Below are 16,903 nucleotides of genomic sequence, written 5' to 3'. Positions count from 1 at the left end.
AACAATGAATCCCATAAGGTGTAATAATTTCAGGGATTGTAACTGCTCAAATGTCTTAAATCACTTTAATAGCGATGGTGGAAATGGGGGTCATAACCTCAAGCTTTTTATCCACTCAAAGGTTAGATGTGATGGTAAGGGTCATTAACTGCACATTTAAGGGAACATGATCCCAAATTCTCCCCTCTGATAATTAAGAATCTAACCAAATCCTCCTGTTGCTGGATGAGTGCCATGAAGCAGCAAAGATTTAAAGAGGAATCTAACTTTCAGTTAATTGACGCATTGGAAAACGTAGCATGAAAGTAAATGAGCTTGTGGTCGACAGAAGCTCAAATCTCGACTTAAAATTGACTGCCTGTGTTGAAATTAAAATTACTTGGCTTAGAACCTTCTTCAAGTATCAGAAGTACACAGGCATATTACTTACTTGTAATGAGACACTTATTTATTGGCCTAGCTACATCTGCAGGATAATGACAGAATTAATACCATGCAGGAAAAGAAATGAATTTAATTGACTCTTTCTGACCTTTTTCAAAATGCTTATGCAGCCAGCGATTGTCCTTTCCTTGTGTACATATTTTCATCTTGGCTTGCTCCATTTTTAGTTTCAATTTTTGTACAAAATACTCCAGTGTCCTATGTATATATCACACCAGAGATTTAGCATTTCTATGGTTGTATGCATTTGTTTTGCCCATTGGTTTACCAGTCTTATCCAAATATTTTAATAAGCTTTAGCATGACTGCTTCATGGATAATACCACTTCAACCCAGGGATTATTGTACCTGATCTTTTATTCTACAGTATTGCTATATGAACACACAGCCCAATTCTACCACATGACATCTGAAGAAAATTAGGGTAAACGCAGAACAATATTCAAATAATGTGTCTTTTTAAAATTCTTTTGCGGGATGTGGGTGTCACTGGCTCGGCCAGCATTTATAGCACTTCCCTAATTGCCCTTGAGCAGGTGATGGTGAGTCACCCTCTTGAACAGCTTCAGTCCATGTGGTGTAGGTACAGACACTGATGTTATTAAGGGAGTTCCAGGGTTTTGACCCAGCGACAGTGAAGGAATAATGCTACAATTCCAAGTTAAGATGGGGTGTGGCTTGGAAGGCAACTGGTGCTGAACATTGTGCAATCTTCAGTGAACATCCCCACTTATGACCTTTATAATGGAGGGAAGGCCTTTGATGAAGCAGCTGAGAAGGTTGGGCCTAGGACACTACCCTGAGGAATTCCTGCAGTGATGAGGAATTCCTGCAGTGATGCACTGGGATTGAGCTGATTGACCTCCAACAATCACAACCATCTTCCTTTGTGCTAGGTATGATTCTCACCTCACCTCTTCAGTTCAGCTCTATTGTCCACATTTGGACCACGGCTGTAATGAGATCAGGAGCTGAGTGGGCCTGGTGGAACATAAACTGAGCAGGTTATTTTTGAGTAAGTGATAGCACTGTTGACGACCCCATTCATCACTTTGATGATCGAGAGTAGACTAATGGGATGATAACTGGCCGAGTTGGATTTGTCATCCTCTTTGTGTACAGGACATACCTGGGCAATTTTCCACATTGTTGGGTAGATGTCACTAGACTTTCATGGGCTGCTGGTATCCTTGTGGGTACAAAGAGTCCAGATGGCAGGGAATGGCTGATTTGGTACCTGATATGGTACTGTGCCAGAAAAGTCCCAGTTTCAAGTCTTGGCTTGTGTTCAGTGATCTGATTTCAGCCAACACAACAGTAAAGCCACACAGTTAAGGATTAATCTTTAGTCAGCGTTTGTACAGTTGGGCCACAGTTTGAAGAAACATTGACCAAGATTCCTGCTGCTGATCACTGCAGGGCCTCTTCTGATGTACTGGGTATGTTGTTTGTGAAGACAATTGGATTCAGCAGTGCTGTTACCTATTGTCCAATAGCCTGCTCACATTGCACAGGGTCAGAACGAATATTCCCTCTAATTTTTCTTTGTTGTACGTGGCCTGTTTGCACCTGGCCTATTTGCACAGTATGACCCCTCTGGCTGTATAGCATATGCGCGTATTAAATGGAATGCTGGTTCTGCATGGCCTGTTTGCACTCGTAGTACGTTCTGGTTTGCTGTGTAGCTTAGAGAGAACACTGGTCATAACCTGAAGCATCTTACCAGCACCTGTGGAAGTTGTGCCTTAACATTAGTTGCTCCAATCTGTACGGTATAAAAATACTATGTCCAGTTTGACACTTACTTTAGAAAGTATGTCAGGTCCATAAAGAGGATGCTCAAGAGATTTAGTAAGTTGATATGTGGGATGAAAGTGTTTAGCAATGAAGAGAGACCAGAGCAATTTTCACTTGAGCAGAGAAAGTGTTCCAAATTCTTGAGTTTAGATGAGAAAAATTGGTAAAAGACTCAATAACTTTCAGATAATGGGATTTGAGCAAAAATTTGAAAAAGAAAATTTTGAGTTAGAAAAATGGGACTGAGATAATGGCTCTTTCAGACATCAATATATTTTTGTTTGATAAATATATGAAGAGGTATGGAATATTTGTGCATAAATGAAGTTGAGATATAGATAAATCATGGTTTAATAGGATGGCTTGAGAAGTTGAATGGCCTCCTCCTCTTCCTGTGACCTTATCCTCACTCAATTTGCACATACAAGTGCTTTACAACAGAAGCCATCAACTGAGAGCACAATATTTCAGCTTCGTGGTGCTACTTAAATAATGTCACAAGGGAAATAATACAGAAAGTTTGCTCACTGCTACCTCTAATCAGGTTCATGTGACAATGAATAATAGAGTCACTGATGTACAGTATCTCCCGTTATGATATTAAGGGTTTTGTAACTATTTACTGGAGCATCTTTCCCTAACCATAAACTTGAGAGCAATTTGAGTGTTTCTCCAAACTCTGGTCTGCGACAATTTGCCTGAACCAATCCTCCCCATGAGTAAACCTACAGTTATGTCTCTTCCAGCTGTTCCATTTGATCACTGGAGCAACATCTCAAGCACAGACTAATGAACAAAGCGTGGGAAAGAGCTTCTGTGGCTACCCATGTCTAACTTTACATCAGATGCACTCCAGGCCAATAATTTGTATATAGAACAGTTGCTGGTGAGATGAAGAGCTCTGCAGGTGTGGAATGCTAGGCCTCAGCAGGGTAGCAAAGGGAGAGGTGGGGGGTAACCAATACTCCCCCATAGAATAGTATCACCAGTGGCTGATCCCAGAGAAGCATCAGCAGCTGTGAAAAAGACGAGCCCCAATTGTCAACAGAAAGTGGTGATGGGAGCGAACAGTGGGGAGCTCAACAGGGGTGAGGAGGAAGAAGAAATACAGCAAACATCCTCTTTACTTCAACTGCACTAAAATAAAGCTGAACTGCAAGCAGAAAAAATAAGACATTTGATTTCAGATGTATTAATTTTCCCTGCTATTAAAATAACTCTTGTAAGTTTTTTTTTTAAATGTATCCTTTGCAAAAAGCACTCTGCTGCTTGATATTTGAGTGATGGTCGCTCCTCTGACAGTCTGCATTCTTCATGTGTCCAATCCATATGGAGAAAATTTGCTCTAGGATCTCCAGGGACTCTGGGGAAATAGTTACAATCTCGACCTGCTGGAGGACCCTGAAATCTCAGCCTTTAGAATAACAACTCAGTGTAAAAGACAGTCGAGCTGCACCCATTCTGGCTGCTTTGATCTCCCGGAAACAGCAATTTCCCAGAGGAAGAGGAACGGTTGTTACTTTCTCACAGTCGCCACTTTATATGTCATCCTCCTTCACTGGGAAGATTTTTCTCTCTCTTTTGAGTGCAGCTATCAGAAGGGCAGCAAGATGTGGGAATTCTGAGTGATATCAAACTTGCAAATTTGAATCCAATCACCCAACATTGCACAAGCATGTTTTTTTCCCCAGCAGATGGCACTGGATATTAATGCGGAGAAGACCTAGTTGATACACTCTTATCTCTACCCTTGGCTGCTAAAACCAATTATAGCACCCCTTACTTGATGAGCTTGACAAACTCATCACAGACTAAAAAAAGTATACATTATATAAAGTACATTTAAAAAGTACAGAATCAGTTTCATTCTTTAAAAATTACAAACAACTCTAAACTACATCTATTATTGTTACAGATGTTATAAAACACACACCAGCCCACTTTATTTCTGCCAAGACCTTAGAAAAGCTCCTCCACATTTCTCATCTCGCACTAACTGGACTCTCTGGTCCCTCTTTCTGTTATATCGTCTCACGTAGCTGCTGCTCCTAACCAGTCCATCTCCTGGCTTCAGTTTCCCAGACACATGTTCTTGGACCCAGGTGGGTAGGGAGTATCTCCTGTGATAAATCAGGCCCATCATGATGTATTTACCACCTGAGAAGAAGAAATGTGGAGAAAGAACATTAATGAAATGGTGCGATCATTCCCCATATTATTTCATTGTATTTTTTACCCTAGTTTTCTCCCTCTCATCAGGTCAGCTACGATATAATTGAATTGTAAAACACACTCAAGGGACAGAAAGGCCTACTTCTGTTCCTATGTTCCCACTCAAAGGCATTGCATGATGTTGGGAATGCTTCCACAAGCACTCCAGTACATTTTCCAAGTGGCCATTCTTCAAGAAAGATCATCACAGGCAGTCCTGGAATCACATCACATGATTTCCACATATAACCACTTTCTAACAAAACTTTGATAGGTATGCTTAATGAGATTTTGAACTTGACTCATAAGCTGATTTGGGATAATGGTGAAGAAATGCACTTTTCTTAATTTTGTACTTGTTGAAATATGGGATGTTTTTGATGCTAGAGAATGAAATGCTTTCTGTTTCAGGCATCTCATAGCGTCAAAGGTTCCCAGTTAAAGCACACCTATATTCGGAATAAAACTCCTACTCTGCTCCAATATTGAGCCTCAGTTTTTATCCTCAGAAGTGCACCTTTTTAGCACCATTTTTGCATTTCTCCCATTTCCCATAATGACTGTCCCTAGGCCTAAGTGATACTGCCAATCAGTATCAGTCAAATTAAAGGACATATTGGACTGTGGACCCACTGGGAAATGAACTGACTCAGTTGAAGTTCACTTCATGTTGCATTTTTATTGCTAACATTGAGGATGGTTCTGAACCTAGATCTCAGAGCTGGATATATCTAACTTATTGAATCAACTAGTTCTACACATTCCTGCCCCTATGAAAAGTGGTGCATCAATAATCATGAATACCAGACTCACCAAACTTCAAGTCCGGACACGATCTTCTACAGTTGAAAGTGTCAACCACAAGAATGTGCACTTTGAAGAAGAAACCATCAGGCGTGACATATAGTCGATTCATGCGGTAGAATCCGTTGCTGTCCACCAGTAATGTCACCAGCCGCAGCCCTTTACCAAGGGTCACTATATCATGGACTATGCCACTGATTGCTGTTGAAAGATGAACACTGCTATTGCATGAAAGCAAAATTGACTTGAAGTACCACACCGTGACATTTTCAGTTCTGATGTCCAGTATTAAGGAATAGCAACAGTTTAAAAAAATACAAATATAGCAGGGATGTTGGAAACCTGGCGTAAAATGCAGAAAGTGCTGCAATTAAACAGAGAGCCAATCCACATCTGAAAAACAAAGGCTGGTGTTTTGGGTCTCTGATGAAACATTAATCCATTTTTCTGTCCTGAATGCTGGCTGACTTTTGCATTTCCAGCATTCTCTATTAATACACATGAATCTCTTTATACGGTTTAGGATATGTTGTAAAATAATACATGAAAATCAAATGGTTTATGAGCATTGCGTAAGTTCTCTGAGCTTCATCTGAAGCTCAGCCTCTTCACTATATGCTGTACTACGGATATGTAGGCGGCAGGCTGAAGCCACAATTTCCCCACAAGGAGATTTCCACATCATCTTTTTGCTGTTAGGGTGAGATGATGTAAGGTGGGAACAAAATTGTGGGAAAATTAGAAGATCTGGCACCTGCTCAGCAACTCATTGTGTCTGCACATTTCTAGTTTGTGGATCCACAAAAATGAATCTTAATGCAGAGAAAGGATAATGCTGTTGACCTCCTAAAAATGTTAGCTATATTATTGTTCCTTCCCCTTTCACAACACACCAAACCGCCCACTAAATTCTCCCTGCCTTAGCTCTGAACTCATGTCTCTCTAGTTTCCTCTCTCATGCTCTCTCTAAGGCTCCTCAAGCAGCTCCCTCACCAAAGAGCTATCCAACCTCTGCTCTGAATTGGCTAACATGAGCCTCTGCATTTTCCCTGGGCAATCTGTTCAACATATTCACTATCCTCCATGGGAAGTAGTTAATTTTAAGCAGTCTATTCATCTTTCTTCGCAAGTTGAGCTCATACATTAGTTTAAGTTTGTGATATAGAATCAATGATCAATGAATGATGTCAAAGAATTTACCAGTGTTCGTATCATCTCCAAGCATCAGCTTACTCAATTGAGCACACTTTTGTCTCTGAGGTAGAGAGAAGTATCACAGAGACAAAAGTGTGCTTAATTGAATAAGTTGATGCTTGGAGATAATATGAACAGTAGTAAATTCTTGACATCATTCATTTGGCTTTGATAAGACCTACACCGCCACCATGGTAGTTCAGATGGGGATGGTAGTAGGAAGGATAGCCAAGTGAAAAAGTTTCAGTAAGAGGCAAGATGTCATCACTCGTGAGGTAAATTTTCATTCGCACCATGATGTCCAAGCAATCATCCACAATAAGTTTGTGGATAATAAGGGTCTAATTCACAAGTAACCTGACAATTTGGAGGAGGATGTGAAGAGGGTCCGCCAGCAGAGTCCAAATGTTCAGCAGTGGAAGGGGTAAGTGGAAGAAGAAGGGGCATTACCAGTAGCCAGAGACCCAACCGTCACTCTCCTAACCATAGGGATCGGGCCAGGTGAACAAATAAGTGATAAAAATACAAAATAAGTATAGGACAGTTGAATGTTTTGGTGGCATACCCATTTCATATTTTTGGCACCAACGTGAATGAGGATTAAAATCGATGTGCAAAGCTTAGTCCTCATCAACATATCTTTCACATACAAAAACAAGCTATTTAATCCTCATAACTCGCCCTTTTTATCCCTACCCAAGACATTTTTAGAAGTCAGTACTGTAGGCAGAATGCCTTCCCTACCAGCAATCCATATGGGAAACTGTGGTATGTGTTGGACAACATTCTTGATCAGAAAATAATGATGTGTTGCTGTATATGCTGTTGGAGTATTTAAAATGTTTCCCACTATGTACAATGAATATGGATTATACAATCTCCGTTACCATTTCATAATATGCTTATTTGTCATTTCATACATCATCCATATTCTCATTACATAAAATCTCCACCCCCCCCCCCCCCACCCCCCATACACTTAAAGTATTATTCATGCAATCTGATAATGGACCACTAGTTGGTGTTCAACTTGCCACCTGGGTGTAAATCAGATGTTCAATAGGAAAAACATCCTTTGTTTCATTTCCATTGATTTTAATGGAAATGAAAATGTGGCAGTTTCTATAACAGGCTACTGATCCACAATGCCAGTTGTCTGCCCAAATGGTAGATTGAAAATATACACCCAAAACCCACTATTATGGATAGCTTGTGGCCCATAAATTGACAATCATTATCTATTGCTCAAATTTGGCATCTGATTAATGCTTCAATACATCATAACCTTGTTGCCTCAGACCTCCTTCACAGTGTCCAGCATCTTTACAGTGCAGAAGGAGGCCATTCGCCCCTCCAAGTCGGCACTTGCTCTCTGAAAGAACAATCCGCCTAGTCACACTCCCCTGCCTTATCCCTGTAACCTTGCACATTCCCCCTTTTCAGGAAGCAATCCAATTCCCTTTTGAATACCTCGATCAAACCTGCCCCCATCACCCTTTCAGGAAATTTGTTCCACACTCCAACCACCCTCTGGGTGAAAACATTTTTCTTCACTTCACATTTACTCCTTTTGTCAATTATTTTGAATCTGTGCCCTCTAGTTCTTGATGTTCTCTTGAGTGGGAACAGTTTCTCATAATTTACCCTGTCCGTACTCCTCAGGATTTTGAATACCTCTATCAAGTCTCCTTTCAGCCTTCATTTCTCTGAGGAAAATAATCCCTACCTCTGCAATCTATCCTCATAGCTACAGTTCTTCATCCTTAAATGGTAAGGCACTTATTTAAGATTAAACTACGCAGCATTACTTATTTTCTTTGGTTTAACCCAATTTTGAAGAGCTGCGTGTTAATGAAGGCACGAAGTAAATGGGAAGAAATATAAACAGAAATAACAATAGTATACTATTCCTTATCTCAAACATGGCAAGTCGTTAACCAAATCTTTGACCTTGTCGGATTTTAAAGCACAAACAAGTGTCTCGAGCAGGGTGGTGTGGAGACCATCTCATGATGAAGGCTGCAAAACTGTGTGTCATTTAGTATAATGAAGAGCTATTTCCTTATGACACTGTTTTTTGATCAGTAATTCATTCTGACACCAAAGCTTAGGACTTACTTTGTTCACAGTTATTGCTAACAGTTTAAATTCATAAGACATTCTTTTCCCTACTATTTTAACCTGTTTAAATAAGTCTGTCCCTTCATTAATAGCAAAAATGCAGTTACTGTTCATCGAACAGTAATCACTTAGCTCAAAAATATTCAGTGGTATAAAGAAAGAAACAATTTGAACTAAGGCACCAAGATAGGTAGGAAAGTAAGTTGCCAAGAGGGGGTAGAGAGTCTGCAAAGGGATATAGACAGGTTAAGTGAGTGGGCAAAAATTTGACAGATGGAGTATAATATGGGAAAATATGAACTTATCCACTTTGGCAGGAAGAATAGAAAAGCAGTGTACTATTTAAATGGAGAGAGATTGCAGGACTCGGTGGTACAGAAGGATCTGGGTATCCTGGTATATGAATCCTAAAAAGTTAGTATGCAGATGCAGCAAGTGATAAGGAAGGCAAATGGAATGTAGGCATTTATTGCAAGGGGAATGGCATATAAAAGTAGGGAAGTTTTACTGTAGCTATACAAAGTCACACTATGTACAATCTGGAATATTGTGTACAGTTTTGGTCTCCTTATTTGAAAAAAGATATCATTGCATTAGAAGCAGTTCAGAGAAGGTTCACTCGACTCATTCTTGGGGTGAGGGGCTTATTTTATGAGGAAAGATTCAGCTTTTGGGCCTGTACCCAATGGAGTTTAGAAGAATGAGAGGTGATCTTATTGAAACATGTAAGATCCTGGGGGGATTTGACAGGGTGGACACTGGAAATATGTTTCCACTAATGGGACAGATTAGTACCAGGGGACACAGTTTAAGAATAAGAGGTCTACCATTTAAGATGGAGATAAGCAGAATTTCTTTCTCTCAGTCTTTAGTATGTGGAATTATGTTCCCCAGAAAGCAGTGGAGGCTAGATCATTGAATTTATTTAAGGCAGAGTTAGATTTTTGATAGACAAGGGAGTTGAAGGTTATGGTAGGGGGTGCAGGGGAGCAGGTGGCCAAGTGGATTTGAGACCAGAACCAGGTCAGCCATGATCTCATTGAATGGCAGAGCAGGTTCAAAGGGCTGAACAGCCTACTCCTAAGTGCTATGTAAGAGTTGAGAAGTAAATACGGAATTTTCCTCAAAACATCTTCCCACAATATACCTGATACACCATAATAGTTGGTTTTCAGCCCAGCTTATTGGGATGTATTGTCTCATATGAAGCTGTAAGCGATGCAATAAATATTTAATTAAATATGAAACTGCTCCAAAATCCTGCAAAATGTACCAAAAAGAAGCAAAAATCAAAATGGTCCATGAAACATATTGTTCTATCCCACCCCAAAACAAATCCAATAAATTGATCAGAAATTACATCGAAACCTCATGGAAATCTCAGTCTATTCTTACCAAACTCACTGTTGCAGTAGAATTCTCTTTCGTTCTTTTCCTTTCTACATTCAATTGAACACAACTCTTTGTTGTAATCTTTGATAAAAGCAAAAAGCCAGATTAATTAATGAATTGATACAGAGCTCACAGCCAGCAAAATACTGCTGCAATTTTAATTTTACATATAAAATCACTAAAGCAGCTCATCCCTATTTTCCTTAACATAATGTTTAACTGTTTCATGTGCTTTTGTGACAGTGCTAAACATATAAAAAGATGTGGTTATGACACTAGAACAAAGTAAGAGACTTTCATTAAGGAAGCACCTTCCATGAATTCAACATGTTCCAAAATGCTTTATAACCAATTAATTACATCTGAACTGCAGTGATTGTTGTTTTGAAAGCAAATGCAGTAGCCAATTTGTACACAGCGCAGTCTCACAAATGGCCGAGATCACCAATTTTGATGATGGATTGTTGCAGGATGAATGTTCACCAGGACATTGGGAAAGCTCCCTGCCCTGGTTGCAAATGAATGAATATACAGCAGTGACCACAATGGGCTCTATTTTATCTCCCATGTGGGAATGCATTCTATTGAGTGGTCAGCCTTGTCTGGGGCTGAGAACAGACTCATTTAATTTTAACAGCCAGGCATCATTAAAATGCCACTTGCCTTCTTCCCAACCATAATAGCCAGGAAGCAGCTGCCTGACTGTGAACATCACCGGGAGGCTGGAGTGTCAGGGGAATTGTCTTCAACAGAAGTTGTGTTCTGGAAATTTTGGTCAGGTAACTGCAGTTATAGGGGAAACCATGAGGTATGGGAAGCCAATGGTGTCCTTGGATGAAAGAAGCCTGCACGAAATAGAAGCCTGCTACAAGGAAAGTGGTAAAAGAGCTAAAACCTGTTGCATCTCTTTTAATTCTGGCCTCTTTTTCCAGCAGGCCTGGCTTGTTGGGGGAGCCATTATGCTCCCCCAACTAAAGTCTTGTTAAAATAGTAAATTGGGCCCCTTTCTCGGCTATCTGAACATTTAGGGAGGGCACTAGTGGCTTGGGGACAGTTGTTTTTGTTGCCTGCAATTTAAAATTGTTCCCATCGCGGTTGGAAGAAGTGAGCAAGTCCTCTCCATGCTTTCCAAAGGGAGGGGTTAGAATATAGGAGCAGCAACTGAAAAACCTTTGAGACAGCATTGCAGAACAGTTATTCCTCTACTCCAATTCACAAATTATTAAAAAGAACCAAATATTGTCCAAGGATCCTGCAAATGTTAACGTTCCTAAACAGCCACTCTGTCACTTTTAACTAATTGTTTTTCCTTTTTAACTAATAGATCAATACATGTCAAAGGCAGCACCAAAGTAAGTGGTGAATCTATGTGAAGGGAGGCTATGTAATTTTCCATGGGGAAAGAGTAGCAAGAAGTGTGTATCACCCTTTTCTCAGCTGTTGGTCACCAACCACAGCCTGCCAGCTCAAATCTGCAATTGGCAGAAGCTGGGATTAAATAGTGTTTCTCTTTCTTTTAAGATGAAAGTACAATGCTACTAGGAGACACATCTATTCCAATATCCATAAGCTAGGTGAAATGAATTTATTAAAGCTTTGAAGGTTTATCTGAGGTAATTTTTGGGATTGTGCACTCCTGGTAGATCATGGGCGACATCCTCATAATTTCCCAGGACATTCTTCCTGCAAGCAATGATCTCTGCTCGGATTCATTATTAATGCCTTTAAAACCCACCACCCAGAATCTCAGCTGCACCTGTCATGTGGGAGATTGCTAGCACAGTGTATTTGAGATAAATCTTTCTTCACATGCCCTCCAGTGGCTTCGCAGGTCAGTTTGGTGTTCACCAACAACAAACTTGTACCTATATAGTGCTTTTAATGTACTGAAAGTCCCAAGGTGCTTCATGGGGCATAATCAAACAAAATTTGACTCTGAGCCACATTAGGGCAAATGATGTTAAGATTGATTTTAAGTTGTGTCCTTATGGAGGGATGTAGAGAGGTTAAAGGTTTAGGGAATAAGTTCCAGAACTTAGGGCCTAGGCAGCTGAAGGCATGGCTGACAATGGTAAAACGATTAAAATCGGGAATTCGCAAGCAGCCAGAATTGGAGGAATGCACATATCTCAGGGTTGTAGGGCTGGAGGAGACGATAGAGATAGGGAGGGCCGAGGCCATAGAGGGTCAGAGATGATCATTTTAAAATCAAGGCTTTGCTTAAAAGACAGATCAGGAAGGTTTTGGATTTGATCTCCGTGCTGTGCTGAGTTATCTGATCTCACCCCAGTGGCATAAAGAAATGGGCACTCTTATAATTGGCCCTTGGTATTAATGGGCTAGGAAGAGAAAAAATGGATCAGGTATGGTTCCTAGCTGAACGCTGATCTACTGGAAAGTTTCAGTGTGTGACCATCAGGTGAGAATACAATCAGGCTCAATTCTAATGTTCTCAAACATATTGACCTGCTAATACTCAAAGCTCAGCATCATAAATGAAAGTTGACCGCCTGGACATGGTACTGAAGAATGCTGGTGTCTTCAGGAGAGGAAAGATTAACAACGATAATAAAAATCTTGTCAGTATCAGCATCGGTAACAAAATAATAATTACCTTCTCTGAGTATGTTAAAGTGATAGAGCAAACTCGAGGGGTGACGGTTGGTTACAGATGATGAATTGATGCCATTTATAAATGTACCACTTGTTCTGTAATGAATGGTTTTTCTGGGTCTGTTCTCCTCAGGGTCCAGGTTGTAAGATGTAGCTCTTTCTCCCTGTTTTGTTACACGATGGGTGGCACCAATCTGATGGTGGAGCCAGGTAGCCTGATGATAATTGTGGGTCAGATATGTTGAAGAACTTGCCTGCATACTTTTGGCCAGAAGGCTGTAGTATGTCGGCGACCTGTTCAGTCTGGACTTATCTGGATAAAATGAAGAGACGAGGCCTCGCAGGTCATTTGATTGCCATCTTTCCTGCTTCTCAGGATGTTCTTTTGCTGTTGCCTTGTAGTTCTGCCTCACTGTGCTCTCATTCCTTTTGCTGTTTTTTTCAAAGTAAACTAGGGGGCTGAGTTTGCCCTCTGCGTGCGAGTTTTCATTTTTTATCTTGTATTGTTGGAAAGGAGACTCCTCTCTCTCAAAAAAGGCATCAAGAGCAGGCAAACTGGACTCCGGGCGACTGCGATTTTTGTGTGGCAATTTTGTCAGATTTACTGAAGGGCCCTGGAGTCCTGTGGAGGAAGATCTTCTACCTGTTCTTCCAAATTGTGGTGTGAGCTCTACATACAGAAATCACAGAGATACAGAGTAAAAGACACCAGAACTGCGGAAATGTTTCCACCTGTTGCAGTTTGAGATTAATGAAATACTTTTATTTTACTTTCCTCTACCACCACAGCTGCTACAACAACAAATACAAAAGTATTTCCCCCTTTCTGGCCAACCACATCTTCTAGCTCAGATTTTGCTTTCTTCCCCCCACCCCCCCAGCCTCACCCCTAACAGCCCCAAATCATACAGCATAAGAGGAGGCCATTTGGCCCTTGGTGCCAGTGCTGCCTCTTTGAAAGAGCTATCCAATTAATCCTCCACCCAGGCTTTTGCCCATAGCCCTGCAGTTTATATTTTCCTTCTCAAGTATATTTTGAATTCCTTCTTGAAAGTTACTTTTGAATCTGCTTTCAGCAGTGAACGCCAAATCATAACTCACCAGTTTAAAGAAATAATTCTCCTTATTTACCCTCTGGCGTTTTTTTTTGCCAATTACTTTAATCTGTATCCTTTAGTTACCAATCATTCTCCCAGTGGAAATGTTCTCCCGATGTACTCTATCAAACCCTTTGGAACTATGAACATCTCTGTTAACACTTCTTTTGATCTTTTCTTCTCTGAGAAGAATCCCAGCTTCTTTTGTTAAAGGCAGCATTGAAGCAGTTAGTATTTTTTTTTACAATAACCACAGTATCTCCATGCCCATCTTTGTATTGATGCTGGTCCAGCTTTTGTTTCCAGACTCCATTTTAACTGAATTTTAATTACATTTTCTCTGGCGGGTTTTGCTCTCTGGATTATTAGTCCAGATTTCTTTATTGCGAGTAACATGATTATGATGTTCTTGTACTCTTATAAACGGCACCTAACTCTTTTAAGACATTGAGGTATGCTGGTCCACATTTTCATGTACTGTGCCCATTTCTCCAATAACTCACTCAACTGTCAGCCTGAGCAGTGCTTATTGGGAGGCTGTTTTAACCGTGAGGCTAACTATTTTTATTTGGTATCCTCACAAATTGACCTCCTGTATATCAGTGAATAACAATCAGGTACAGGAACTATAGCTGATTTTTTGCACTCCTTTAACCCCAGGGACCCTTCTCCAACTGGATCAACAAACACAAAGCCGAGCATGCACTGATCCTGAGAGATTCTTAAACATGCACAGAGGAGCACCACACTGGCCAAATACCCTAACTCAATTTTGGGGTGCTACCGGCATCATGTTAAAGAAGTTCGAATTATCAAATGCATCGCTAGTATAACCGGGGCAAGCGTTGTCTTCATTGCCAAAGGCAAAGAGACCAGCCAAAGTGCTACTTTCATCATCATTTTGTAACGACTCATATTTTGACTCAATTTGCATCATCTCACACTTATTTTTTCAAGAAGATTCTTTCCCTTGAATATAATAGTTGTATAAGTTGCATACAAAGCTCAATTCCTCAGACTATTCAAAAACACGTTGTTCTCTTCTTCCTATACTCTAGATAGAAAATTAAGCTTAAAGTATAAAATGTTTATCCTTGCAGATACTAACATTTCAGCGTTTATTAATTGTCAAGTTGACATAAATTTATTTTGTCTGGAAAGTTGGATAAAATTCTTCTCACCTTTAGTTTCTGCGTTAATAGTTTTTGCCAATACCACAATCGCAAAGACCTGTATTAATAACACCCCATTCATTCTGAAGCTGGAACAGAAACCAAGTGACTGAGGAGAGAAGCCCTTCGTTTTATACCACTTCTTGGGATATGCTAATAAGGGACAACACCGCAGCCCAGGATGAACCTTTGCCAAAAGATCCAATTTCACCGTTTTCCACACCAGAACTCACCTAACTGAGACCTGAATGTCTTTTTTTTGTCATGTCTATTGAACAATGCAGAAATACCCTTAGATTTATGACGAGAAATATTGAAACGAAGTAAATGTAAAACGTGAGAGATTTTCAATAGCTTTTATTCAAAAAGTAGCTTAATTGTTACGTTAATTCATCTAAAGCTGCGCTATAAGACAATGCTTGCAAAAGTCATGCTGCCTTCAGTATTTACAGCGTTAGAAAACAGTGAAATTGACTTTCATTGCCGTATTTCCGAGAGTGTCCGAGACTGTTACATGTTTGTTTCCGGTGAAACGCCAAATGCAAAAATCATAATCAACTCATTTTTGTTGGCTAAAAGCACCATTGGCGTTTACTATTTTCTTTGCATTGGGAATTGGAGAGAGAAAAAACCTGGTTTTCTGAGATTTTTCTGAGTTTTACAGGCAGCAACTATTAACAATAAAAATTGAATCCGCTGCAGGCATCGGATGGGAATATTTAAACTTAAAAATCGGGTTCAAATATGTTTGTTCTGCTGAGTTGAACGATGCTCCAGCCCGTAAAGTTAGTGACTTTTTTCCACCCCCCGCCCCGCTGAATGAATGCGTCTATGGAAAGTGATCATTTTCATTTTGCTTGGTGAAAAGGATTCAGGCACTTGCTGCCGCTCCCGCTGCTCTTCACCATCACCCTCTGCTGGCACCCGACTCAAACCGCAACTAAAACTCGTCCCGAAACAGGCGCTTCCCGGCCTCGAAGCGTCGCTTCTCCTCGGGTTTTGAGGTCCGGCAAGCCCGCGGTGGCGTCTCCGCTCCCATATCGTGCAAGCCGCAGGCGGCCACCGGTTCACCGGACCGAGCAGCCCGGGTCGGGGTGGGTGTGGGCGAGCAGCACAAAAAGATGCAGCCGTGCGACCCAGATGGGACTCGAACCCACAATCCCCAGCTCCGGAGGCTGATGCCTTATCCATTAGGCCACTGGGTCACCACGAAAGAGCTGCAGCGACAGTGCGACATATACACGTGGCAATGCTAATCTGTACACTGTCTGATGATTGATTATATAAAGGGTCGGCAGAGAATATTCCGCGAGGTAGCCTGGAACAGATAATCTCTTTCAGAGTTAAAACAATAAACTATATTAACACAATAAGGGTTACTGGAACAGATAATGATGCTTACAGCACACACTATAGCTTACAAGACACATGCAAACAATACAGACACTCTGTGTATACTAACAAACACATTTGTCTTTATATGAGAGAGCATAGATGGGACTTGCATAGTTTATAGGACAGAATGAGCAACTACATGAATAGAGTAGAGACAGCATGTAGAATCATAGAATGGATACAACACAGAAGGAGGCCATTTGGCCCAATGTGTCTCTATGAGAGAAATTACCTAGTCCCACTTTTTCCCTGGAGCTTTGCAATTTTTTTTTTGTTGTTCTGTGCACATAAATATGCAATTGTTACAACCAGGTGGTTCACAGGGGTGAAGTGACTCCTCTCTTTGTCCCACTCCTGAGATGATTACAATAGAGTTTAATTTTAAAATGGAGGTGATTTTGCCATTTAATATACAAATTTGAGTATTGCAGAAAAAAAAGAGACATTTGTTAAAGCTTTTCATCTCACATCACAACAGATTAGCAAGAGTACCAATTGTAAAGGGAACAACAATTTAAACCACATGAGAAGAAAATGCTGATTGGTTGGCAAGTGGTCTCTGATTGGTTGAGACATTACCATGGAGAATGCACCAACTGTGTATAGCTCGTCATAAGAAATATGCAGCCAGGTTCCGAGTTAACAAATAAAGAGTTAGTTTTA

The 16,903-nt window shown here is 40.5% G+C and overlaps 1 protein-coding gene and 1 non-coding gene across 2 annotated transcripts; both read right to left on the bottom strand.

The window, feature by feature from the left end:
* Nucleotides 1-2,271: 2,271 nt before the first annotated feature.
* Nucleotides 2,272-14,946, bottom strand: LOC144667586 (uncharacterized). Its single transcript, XM_078529008.1, has 5 exons — nucleotides 14,855-14,946; nucleotides 12,578-13,246; nucleotides 9,967-10,044; nucleotides 5,266-5,457; nucleotides 2,272-4,398 (listed from the first exon to the last, which is right to left on the bottom strand). The coding sequence occupies exons 1-5, from the start codon at nucleotides 14,925-14,927 to the stop codon at nucleotides 4,184-4,186; spliced, it is 1,227 nt and encodes a 408-aa protein (XP_078385134.1). The 5' UTR covers nucleotides 14,928-14,946; the 3' UTR covers nucleotides 2,272-4,183.
* A 1,031-nt stretch (nucleotides 14,947-15,977) lies between these two features.
* trnar-ccg (transfer RNA arginine (anticodon CCG)) lies at nucleotides 15,978-16,050 on the bottom strand. The gene has a single exon. It is a non-coding gene; the product is annotated as a tRNA-Arg (tRNA).
* Between the last annotated feature and the right edge of the window lie 853 nt (nucleotides 16,051-16,903).

This window comes from Cetorhinus maximus, chromosome 24 (assembly GCF_964194155.1).
Source record: "Cetorhinus maximus chromosome 24, sCetMax3.hap1.1, whole genome shotgun sequence".
NCBI classification, from domain to species: Eukaryota; Metazoa; Chordata; class Chondrichthyes; order Lamniformes; family Cetorhinidae; genus Cetorhinus; species Cetorhinus maximus.
The sequence above is the reverse complement of the archived record's forward strand: the minus strand, read 5'-3'. Positions and strand labels throughout refer to the sequence as shown.